This window comes from Mytilus edulis, chromosome 3, assembly GCF_963676685.1.
Source record: "Mytilus edulis chromosome 3, xbMytEdul2.2, whole genome shotgun sequence".
Lineage (NCBI taxonomy): Eukaryota > Metazoa > Mollusca > Bivalvia > Mytilida > Mytilidae > Mytilus > Mytilus edulis.
The window spans coordinates 49,931,517-49,943,893 of NC_092346.1; the positions used below are offsets into that span (position 1 = coordinate 49,931,517).

Genomic DNA, 12,377 nt, shown 5'->3' on the forward strand with positions numbered 1-12,377 from the left:
GCAGAGGAAACTGTAAAAGTGAAAATTCACTTGTTTTCCAATCCCTATTAAACTGCTATATTGGAATGTTCATGTGATTATGTCAAAATAAAAAATATTGTTTACAAAAAAACATAATCAAATAATATCTATAACATCTTAATGATTGTGAAAGGAAAAATGTCTACCATGTAGTTAAGAAGAAAAAATAAAGAAACTGAAGAAGGCCATTGGCCGAAACATCTTTAATAATGCTTTATTACTACAATAAATGTAATGTAATATAGGTTCCCTACTAGAATTCTTAAAACAAAGAAAATCAAATAAATTAAAAATTAGAATTTAAAAAAAATATGGTTAGGTACTATCCTTTATAAAGGTTTGTATCTACAAAATTACAAAGGTCTTTAAAAGTGAAACACTGTTTTTTGCAAGGAGTACATTCTCTTTGGTGTTTTTTTTATGGTTTTTAAAATATTCTTTGCTAAAACAAATATTGTTCAGGACCTTTGAACTGTGCAATACTAGTTGCTGTTCCAAACTACAGTTAACTCTTGTTGTCTCAAACTTGGTTGACTCGAAATTTCGGATGAGTCCAGGTTATCACGTGCTCCCGAACTTTGTTCCATATAAATGTATGTATTTCGACTCCTGATGAGTCGAAATTTCGGTTGAGTGGAACAAAATTTACAGTCCCAAGGTTAACAAAAACATTCAAAATTCATTATTTATCTTGAACTAATGCAAATATGTCAAAACATGACCTCTGGGAATTAAATAGATTGAAGAGTTCATCTGACAATACACGTGTAATTAAATTTCCGATCTCTGACCACTGTAATTGATTTACGACATGTCTGTCAAACTTCTGGTTTTTGTTTGAGTCGAACAACATGTACCGTATCTCAAAATAATTATCTGGTCCGGCTGACTTTGAGATAACGAGAGTTGACTGTATATGAAATTATAATTGAATTGTTAACACTGGTTAGCACTTTCATGCTTTTGGTTGTGATGCTGTAAAAATACAATTATATTATGGAATTCTATTTTAGTTGATTGTGTGGTTTAAAAGTCTCAGAACAACCAATTTTTTTTTTTATTTATGATTTTTTTTTATTAGATTCTTAAAACTAGGATTAAAAAAAACAACAAAATCATCAACTGTCTTTAAAAGAGTTATTCCCTTAGAAGATGATGTTTATTCTTTTTTTCATCTTTTGTGGAAACTATAGTAGATATTGGATATCTTTAAATATTTTTAAAACTGTTCAGCATAATTAACACAAGATTCTTAATTCAGTCAAATTATCAAAATTGACCCTTCAGAGGAGTTATTGTCCTTGAAGAGAGGATTTTTACCCATTTTGAATTTTTTGCAGAATCTATATCCATGTACAAAAGAGTGAAATTATAAAAAGCTATAAAAGCTCTGTAATACAAATTCTTCAAATAAGTCAACATGGCAGAAATTGCCAATTGACCCATTATACCATTATATGAGTTATTGCCCTTGGAGGATAATTTTACCAATTTTTGGTGTTTATTTCAAAACTATATCAGGTAGAGAGAGAGTAAACAACATTTTTGTTTTATTTAATAAGATGTTGAAATGAATGAACATGGCTAAAATTTTCAAAGAACCCTTGATAGGAGTAGTTGCCAATGAAAGATAATTGAAGGCATTTTTGGAAAGATTGGAACTTGTTCTAAATCTTTCCTTAGGCACTGGCCTCCCTAACAACACGACAGGTTAGATACTATTACTAAATTTATTCACACTGAAATATAGTTCTCTATAGTTCACATGTATGTGCACATAGTAAACATATAAACTGTGAAAAAATGGGTATAATTGGAGCAGTTCATTCAAGAATTATGTCATTAAGGTGTGTTGAAGTGAAGGCTTTTTTTAAACATTTTGATAAGGGAATTGAGTATTGATACAATACTATATGATTGACAACTGTCATTATCATCAAACAATCAGGGACAAGGTGGACCTTTAAGGTGTAGTACCACCAAATCATGGTACGTCACATCTGGTTGTATACGAAAGTAGGTAGAAAAAATATTCCCTTGAATTTGACAGTTGTAGGTAATTAATCCTACATTTTATAGCAGTAAACCCATTTCTGTGTCATAAACATGTGTCTTGGGTATTTCAAAACACCATTATTTTTTATTTGGGATTTCTATAGAAAATTTTGTAATCTTGAGGTTACATGGTGACTAAACCTTGTACACAGATAAAATAAGGGGAGAAATTTGATTGGTTAACTTCCAATGATGGTTATTTTCTTATATGCAATGAAATGTTATGTGATTTTTTTTCTATAGAACTGGACAGGATAAAACTTTACTCATGCCAAATATTTCTTTATTTGAAACAAGGATAAATTCTGCACATTTTTTTGAAAAGTGCAAATTTAACAAAGACTAATAGGGGAAAATCAATGGTGGTATTACACCTTCATTACAATGCCCCATCCCTAAACTGTCAATCAAATTGACATCATTACTTATCAACCTCAGTCTTACATAATTATACAAACCTTACAATAAACATCCTAATATATACAAATATCAGTGAATATTTGACCTCATAATTTAATACACAAATGTATATATTAGATGTTTGATATATAAGGAAGATATATTTATTTATTGCCTATTATTACCTTTGATCAACATTACATAAAGTGATTCTGTAAACTATGTCTGAAAGATAAATGATAAATAAAGCATTAACAAGATCTTAAAAAAAAAAAATATAATAAAATATGAATATTATGCTTGAAACAGTTTTAAAATTTTAAAACTTTTAATTACATTTATAACAAACTATTTTTTATTGGTTTATTCCCAATCAATCATTATGTCTATTTTAGTCATTTGAATTTTTATAAGAAGTGAATATGTATTTTTGCAATCAAGAAAAAATCCACATTTCAATATAAAAAGTTTTTTATTTGTTTATATTGAAAAAGTACATTTTCAATGCCCTGTCCTGAAAAATACTTTTTAAATTGATCAAAAGGCACTCTACAACTTTAATCTTCAATGTCATGTATCCTATGTTTTAACATACAAAATGCTCCAAAACAACATTTTTAGATTATTTTTGTTGACACTTTTAAAGTTCTTAGCTGTTGGTCTAGATCTTATGTCTTACAAAGATAGTTGGTAACATTAACTAGAAGAATTTTCATTAATAATGCTTTATTGTTCTTTTGTCCCCACCATACCTTAATATGAAATTATTCAAACTACTCTTCCAATCTTTCCATGAGTGATTTCCATCACTTTGATATTTTTTTTAAGCTATTTATAGATAAGAGATATCATACAGAGTTAATTGTGTTGTATATAATAAACTTCAAATGGTCAACATGGCTGAAATTGTCAATTGATCCTTTAATGAAAAAATAAATTCCCTTTACATATTATTTAAAAAATTACAATAGAAAACAGTAAAGCAACAAAAGTAACAGATATTATTATAGGACTCCTAATTGAATTATGCAAGCACTTTCACGGGTACAATTCTACCAGATTTTTACTAAAACTTTTACTAATGGTTAATATCAGTGATATCTAGGACAAATTTTATAAAGGTGGACAATCAACTTTTTTCAAAAGAGTGATGCCCCTTGTAAATATTAAATAAGTGCAGCACAAGGGACATTGGAACTCTGTTTTTATATCATTTTTTATATAAATTTTTTGGTATCGTAGAATGATATGATGTCGTCGTCTGCGTCATCCTCGTCCGAAGACACATTGGTTTCCGGATAATAACTTTAGTTAAAGTGAATAGATCTTCATGAAATTTTTTCAGAAGGTTCAATACCATAAAAGAAAGGTTGGGATTAATTTTGGGGATGAAGGTCCCAACTGATTAGGAATTAGGGGTCCAAAAGGGGCCCAAAACTAGCATTTTTCTAGTTTCAGGATAATAACTTGTGTAGAAGTATTTCAATTGCTCTAAAATTATACCGCAATGTTTAAAACCACAAGTAGAAGGTTTGGATTCATTTTAGGGGTTATGGGGCCAAGGTTTAGGAAATAAGGGCCAAAAAGGGGTCAAAACAAGCATTTTTCTACTTTCAAGACAATAACTTGTGTGTAATTGTATGGATCTCTCTGAAATTGTACCATAATGTACCATATAATAAAGGGGAGGCTGGGATTAAGTTTTGGGTTAATTGCCCAAAATATGTAGGAATTAGGGACCAAAAAAGGGACAAAAAGAAGCATGTTTCTAGTTTCCAAACAATCATGACAGAAATTGTACTACAAGGTTCAATACTACAAAGGAAAGCATGGGATTGAGTTTAAGGGTTATTGCTCCAAGGGGGTTTCAAAAAGTTGGGGGGGGGGGATTTTTTGTTTACCATTTTTTAAAGGGCTTCCTTTTTTTTCAAAATTTTTCAAATTTCAAATTTTGAAATTTCAAATTTTGAAAGTTTCAAGAAATCTCCAATTGCACAGTATTGCATGTATTGTGCAATAGATTTGTCAGATCTTTGACCACATTAATTTTGTGACAAAAACCTACATTATGTCAAAAATTTGATCACAATCCAAATTCAGACAGAATCAAGCTTGAATATTGTGACCAAATTTGCCCCAACTGTTCAGGGTTCAACCACTGGGGTCGTATAAAGCTGTGCCCTGCAGAGCACCTTGTTGTAATTTAACACATTTAATTTTTTTTTTATTTTTATTCAGTTGCAAATTGTAACTGACCAATCTTTCACATCTTGTATTATATTTAATTCTATGTATGCTTTTATTTAAAAAAAAAAAAGGATACCTTTAAAAAAAACACGTCTAAATTGAACATCATACTACAGTTATTTATTCTCATATTTATCAAATTACAATTTCGAATTCAATTTTTGCTATCATTTTGTATAATAAAATACTGAAAAATATGATGTCTGCATGAACACCATTGTCTAGAGTGGTTGGTTGATACAAGCTTTACTTCAGTTTATAGAAAAAAAGCAAGCTGCATTAGCATGATTAGGTAGCACTTCTCAATTAAGATTGAACCACAAAATGTTTAATCATCTTCTATTCTTGGCTTTCTAATACATTAAGCCAACTGTGTGTGACTCACAGTGTCATACATGTGCATATGCTTGTAATCAGTATCTTCCACAGAAAAAAGATCAAATGGTGAAATGTAATTCCTTTTGTGTATATCCATGGCAACATTCTGCATTTATTTACCTTAAAATATTGCAAAAAGGGGGATAAAAATGTCACATATTCCCAAAAATTTGTTTCAAACTAGAATTGCAATAGCTTTGAGAGAAAGCTTTTCTGAAACTGTTGACATGAATCTACCAAATGATCAAATAATAAATGGGTGTCATTAGCCTAATGTTTGTTGAGCCTGCGACCTTTGTCGCAGAAAGCTCGACATAGGGATAGTGATTTGGCGGCAGTGTTAGCTTACTTCTTAAAAGTTTTATATTTTAGAAGGTGGAAGACCTGGATGCTTCATTCTTTGTATATAGATGCCTCATGTTACGAAGTTTCCTTTTTCATGGTTCAGTGACTACTTGAAAAAAAGTTAAGATTTTTTGTAATGTTAAATTCTCCTTTAGTATAAGTAAAAGGATAACAATATTTGGTATGTGCATACCTTGCAAGGTCCTCATGCCCATCAGACAGTTTTCACTTGAAACTCTACCTCATTTCATAGATCAGTGAACAAGGTTAAGTTTTGGTGGTCAAGTCCATATCTCTGATACTATACGCAATAGGTCTAGTATATTCGGTATATGGAAGGATTGTAAGATGTACATGTCCAACTGGCAGAAGTCATCTGACCTTGACCTCATTTTCATTGTTCAGTGGTTATAGTTAAGTTTTTGAGTTTTTTGTCTTTTTATGCCCCACGTACAATAGAAGAGGGGCATTATGTTTTCTGATTTTTGCTTCAGTCTGTTCGTTCGTCCGTCTGTCCCTCTTCAGGTTAAAGTTTTTGGTCATGGTAGTTTTTGATGAAGTTGAAGTCAAATCAACTTGAAACTTAGTACACCTGTTTCCTATGATATGATCTTTCTAAATTTAATGCCAAATTAGAGTTTTTACCCCAATTTCACAGTCCATTGAACATAGAAAATGATAGTGCCAGTGGGGCATCCATGTACTATGGACACATTCTTGTTTTCTAATACTATATGCAATAGGTCAACTATATTTGGTGTATGGACATATTACATGATCTTTATGTCAGTTGCACAGGTTTTATTTGACCTGGACCTCATTTTCACGGTTCATTGATCAGTGTTAAGTTTTGTGGTTTTTTTTCTTTTTCTTAGGACTGTATGCCATAGGTCACAGTTAAAGTTTTTCAGTTTTTATACGACCGCAAAATTTGAAAATTTTTTCGTCGTATATTGCTATCACGTTGGCGTCGTCGTCGTCGTCGTCGTCGTCGTCCGAATACTTTTAGTTTTCGCACTCTAACTTTAGTAAAAGTGAATGGAAATCTATGAAATTTTAACACAAGGTTTATGACCACAAAAGGAAGGTTGGTATTGATTTTGGGAGTTTTGGTCCCAACATTTTAGGAATTAGGGGCCAAAAAGGGCCCAAATAAGCATTTTCTTGGTTTTCGCACTATAACTTTAGTTTAAGTTAATAGAAATCTATGAAATTTTGACACAAGGTTTATGACCACAAAAGAACGGTTGGGATTGATTTTGGGAGTTTTGGTTTCAACAGTTTAGGAATTAGGGGCCAAAAAAGGGCCCAAATAAGCATTATTCTTGGTTTTCGCACAATAACTTTAGTTTAAGTAAATAGAAATCAATGAAATTTAAACACAATGTTAATGACTACAAAAGGAAGGTTGGTATTGATTTTGGGAGTTTAGGTCCCAACAGTTTAGGAATTAGGGGCCAAAAAGGGGCCCAAATAAGCATTATTTTTGGTTTTTGCACCATAACTTTAGTATAAGTAAATAGAAATCTATGAAATTTAAACACAAGGTTTATGACCATAGGTTGGGTTTGATTTTGGGAGTTTTGGTCCTAACAATTTAGGAATAAGGGGCCCAAAGGGTCCAAAATTGTACTTTGTGTGATTTCATCAAAAATTGAATAATTGGGGTTCTTTGATATGCCGAATCTAACTATGTATGTAAATTCTTAATTTATGGTCCCGTTTTCAAATTGGTCTACATTAAGGTCCAAAGGGTCCAAAATTAAACTTAGTTTGATTTTAACAAAAATTGAATCCTTGGGGTTCTTTGATATGCTGAATTTAAAAATGTACTTAGATTTTCAATTATTGGCCTAGTTTTCAAGTTGGTCCAAATGGGGGTCCAAAATTAAACTTTGTTTGATTTCATCAAAAATTGAATAAATGGGTTCTTTGATATGCCAAATCTAACTGTGTATGTAGATTCTTAATTTTTGGTCCAGTTTTCAAATTGGTCTACATTAAGGTCCAAAGGGTCCAAAATTAAACTAAGTTTGATTTTAACAAAAATTAAATTCTTGGGCTTATTTGATATGCTTTATCTAAATATGTACTTTGATTTTTGATTATGGGCCCAGTTTTCAAGTTGGTCCAAATCAGGATTCCATATCAAGTATTGTGCAATAGCAAGAAATTTTCAATTGCACAGTATTGCACAATAGCAAGAAATATCTAATTGCACAATATTTTGCAATAGCAATTAATTTTCAATTGGAGTTATCTTTCTTTCATAGTTATCCCATAAGGACGCGGTGTGTCAGTGTAAGATCATCCCGATGTAAAATTAAATTGAACAATCAGTCTGACAACTCATTTATATAACGAAAAGGGTTTAGACACCACTGAGTAAAGGTCTGCCAACTCGCCCCAGTTATAAAAATATCTTGCTTCCTTTAAGTATGTTAAATTTCTGATAGTTCGTATCCAGTCGTCCTGGTGAAGTGGTATGTGTCGTGGCTTGATATGCTAAAGGTCTTGAGTTCGAATCCTAGCATATACACTGAATTTTTTCTACGTGAATTTTGATAGATAGTCTTCTCCGTATAATTAATTATAAGTTTTATACTGGATTTGACATTCCCGCCAAAATGTTACAGAACAAAGGAAAGCATGCATAACAAAGAAACTAAAACTGGGGTGATCTGGTAGGGGTGATCCGGCTCAGATCACCCCTGTTAGAACAAAGGAGCTGGGATGTAATTGTATAGAATAGTAGTTGATAATATATGTTGGAAATTTGCCAGACATGACTATGATGTCATTTTCTATTTTTATTTGCCAATAACTTTATGTAAATAACTTCATTGGAAATTTGCCAATATAAAATGTTGCTGATGAAGTTTTTTTTATTGTTTTATACAATAAACAATGTATATTCACTTTTACTACCAACCAATCTTTACCATTCAGTGATAACAAGCACTTTATTTTACATTTTAATATTTTATAATGTATTTAAAAGAGTAGTTATTGTTGCAAACTCCATTAGAAATTTGAATTGATATCAGTTTTGGAAAAAGGGAAGCGGGGATGTGAAAAAAAAAGGGGGGGTTTAAATTTTTCTCATTTCAGATTTCATAAATAAAAAGAAAATTTCTTCCAACATTTTTTTGAGAGGATTAATATTCAACAGCATAGTGAATTGCTCAAAGGCAAAAAAAAAACTTTTTAAGTTCATTAGACCACATTCATTCTGTGTTAGAAACCTATGCTGTGTCAACTATTTAATTTTAGATTTAAAAAGTTTGAAGAAGAAATCCTTAATTGATTTGTAAAATCTTGACATTTGTTTTGTGTAAAAAAAAACCATGTAATGTCAAAAATTTGATCACAATCCAAATTCAGAGCTGTATCACGCTTGAATGTTTTGTCCATACTTGCCCCAACTGTTCAGGGTTCGACCTCTGCGGTCGTATAAAGCTGCGCCCTGCGGAGCACCTGGTTTTGTTTTGGTCTGTTTTTATGCCCCACCTACGATAGTAGAAGGGCATTATGTGTTCTGGTCTGTGTGTCCGTCTGTTTGTTCGTCTGTTCATCCGTCTGTCTGTGCGTCCGTCTGTCCCGCTTCAGGTTAAAGTTTTTGGTCAAGGTAGTTTTTGATGAAGCTGAAGTCCAATCAACTTGAAACTTAGTACACTTGTTGCTTATGATATGATCTTTTTCTTAAACTATTGGCAATAGGTCAACTATAATTGTTGTATGGAAGAATTGTTAGCTGTACATGTCTGCCTGGCATGGTTCATCTGCCCTTACCTCATTTTCATGGTTCATTGGTCAATGTTTAGTTTTCTTGGTTAATGTTATGTTTATGTGATAGTCTAATAAACATGATAAAGCTTTATATTTAGGACTATCAACATAATATCAAAGATTAGTAAAGAAGGCGAGACATTTCAGCATTTGCACTCTTGTTAAGTAAAATTTAATCACAAAGTCATGCAGCAAAAAATTGGAAAAAAAACATACAATAATTGCCACACCAATGTTTGGTATGGATATGAAAATACTGACTGTCATACAGAAAACAGCAAATATTACATACATAACATAATCTTAATAATCCTATAACCCACTATGAAGGCTGTATTAACCTTCAGCTATCCAAAAATTATTAATTAAAGCTTTGAATTATATGCAGGGATTAGAAGGAAGAGCTGGTTATGATGGTGAACCTGGAATACAAGGAGATAATGGTCTACGAGTATGTATATCATGTATATGTTTAGTACTAAATTGTATGTGAAAATCTAGACTATATAGTAGATCTTTATATCAGTTGTTTTATAAATGTTTTTCCACAAATCATTAAGAAAGTAAACCATCAATTTTGTGATATCTTTTCAAGGTATGTATGGCAATTGGTATTTCATTAGCTGTAATGGGTATTCTAAATTGCACTTACGTTTTTTAAATGAGTATGGAGCCTTAATTTCTATAGACATACAATTTAAGGACATTTCAGATTTATGATAAATATATTATCTAGGTATAGCCAAATTGTCAGTAGACATATTTCATATAACAATTTTTGCAACAACTGAAAAATTACGACAGATTGAAAAATTTTAGCTTGATGCTCAAGTTTGGGTAACCTAAACTATTAATTGAGTACTACCAGTAATAAGAATAAATAATATTTCTTCATATTTAATTTTGCTGAAACGTCTGAATTGTTTTAGGGTATAAATGGTATGGAAGGTGAACCAGGTGCAAAAGGAGATATGGGAAGTCCAGCTGTAATAAGACTTCAAGGAGACAGGGTATGTATGATGAATAAAAAGTAGGAAATTAAAAAAACACATAATTAAGGATATACAAATGTACTACCAGTATATAGGTGAAATTAAAAAAAATCTAGAATTCAAAATTGATACATTACGTCAGAAGAGCATTAGTTAAGATAAGCTAAAAATATTGATAGGCTATGGAGCTCATTTTTGAGATATTTGTGTCATTTGCTTTTCCATCAGAAGTATCCACTAGGGCTAAAATGCAACTAATAGTAACAGAATACTGGATTCAGACTTGGGAAACACACAATTTTTTCTGGATTTTGACAATCAGAGAAAAAAAATCGCTAACCTTCTAACCCTATTTTTGGGGTAAAGATTGTATGGAATTTTACTGACTTGATATCTAAATCTTTCAAGGCTTATCACTACCTTTTTGATACAAAAAAATTAGAGCATTGATGATAACATTCTATACATTCTGTCCATGAACAATTCCAGAAATTTATCAATACATGCTCAGATATTCAAGTCACAAAATGATACTACACCTATCAAGAAATTCACATAACTTTTGCAAGGTGCAGGAATCTAATATCTGTCCTGAAAATATAAATGATGTCATTGTTAAGGTCATCCTTAAAAATTGGAGTTATCTCCCATTGTTTAGAATATTGACAATGCAATGTTCAATTTAAACTTCCCACTGATAAATTTATAAAGCAATTTTTATCCTTCTGTGCTAACAAGTACTTTGATTTAAAGGATGTAACTGGAACCACACACATACTTTTATCTGGCCTAATTATGATAATTAAAAATAATCAGCTGTCTTAGAAAGGTTTAACAACTATTTGACGTTTATGTTTTGCTGGTGTCTTATAGATTTTATCTACTAATATTGTAGGGACAGAAAGGTGGTAGAGGACCTCCAGGTCCCCCAGGTAATAGTAATGATCAGACAGGGGGAGAGGGAACTGCAGTACCTGGCCTAACGGGAGACGATGGAGAGAACGGAGAGAAAGGAGCAACGGGAGTGGGAGGTATCCCTGGCCGTCCTGGAGAGGATGTAAGTAATTTCATTCTCTATTTAGAAGGACTAATAACTTCTTATTCATGACCCCATTGCTCTCTATTGTTAGGTAGTTGTTGAACAGAAAATTAAGTTCAAATTGTAAGTTTTTGAGAAGACAAATTTTAAAATTACAAAGGAAAACCAGTCAGATCCTGAAATCTCGCAATATTTGCTGATCCCAGGCAGTCATTAATAAATTTCAGTAAATTCACAGGTTACACCCGTAAAATATGGGTCAGTTAATTGGTATGTGCAGGAAATATTATGTTTGAAATAGGAAATTCGTCTTAATTTGTTTTTCCTCTGACCAGGACAAATTTGTGGCTCTATCCAACAAAGCCTCTTCTTTGGTGTGTACTCAATTTCATGGTTCAGTGATCTTAGGTTACATTTTTGCTAGTTTCAGGCCTCAAATAGTTTGCTGTGAATAAGATGCGTACCACAATGTTTTTAAAATTACAGAAAATTTGTGAGAAACAATGTTTTTCTGAAAAGATAATTAATTGTCAGTCTGCTTGTCTGCAGTACAGCTATTGGTCTTCAGCCTTTGACAATGAGCAAATTTATATGGTATAGTAAGCTGTAAAAGGCCCTGGTTAACAAAATGTGAAACAAAACAACTGAGAAATCTATTTTCTAAATGTCACAAAAACATCTTACAGGAAAAAATACTCAAAAGTCATGAACTACTATGAATTTTTGTTTTTATATGCTAGTCAATATATAACTTCAAATGGAAAATTTAAACCTCATGTTATAAAGGAAGTATATTGAACAATGAATTACATATGATAAAAGTTTGTCAACTTTAAATAATCTTAAGACTAAACTTAAGATTATTTATTACATATTCTATTTTGCTTTGGAAAACACTAATAAAGAATCACAGTACATAAAAGAATAGAAAAAGTCCTACAAATGATCAGATATTAAACTAATATAATATATTTATAAATATTCATAAAATATAAACTTACTGTGGTTATTCATATCATAAGAATTAAGAAGAAGTGGTTTTATGGCCAATGAGACAACTATCGTAAATTTTGGTAGATAAAATAATATTTTTTTCTGGGAATCACTAGAGA

The 12,377-nt window shown here is 31.4% G+C and overlaps 1 protein-coding gene across 1 annotated transcript in view; it reads left to right on the forward strand.

The window, feature by feature from the left end:
- LOC139515298 (collagen alpha-1(IV) chain-like) overlaps positions 1-12,377 on the forward strand; it is a 120,478-nt gene that overhangs the window by 54,491 nt on the left and 53,610 nt on the right. Inside the window, exons 19-21 of the mRNA XM_071304866.1 lie at positions 9,623-9,685; positions 10,164-10,244; positions 11,122-11,283. Of these exons, the coding sequence (XP_071160967.1) occupies positions 9,623-9,685; positions 10,164-10,244; positions 11,122-11,283 (306 nt within the window). The remainder of the gene's footprint in view (positions 1-9,622; positions 9,686-10,163; positions 10,245-11,121; positions 11,284-12,377) is intronic.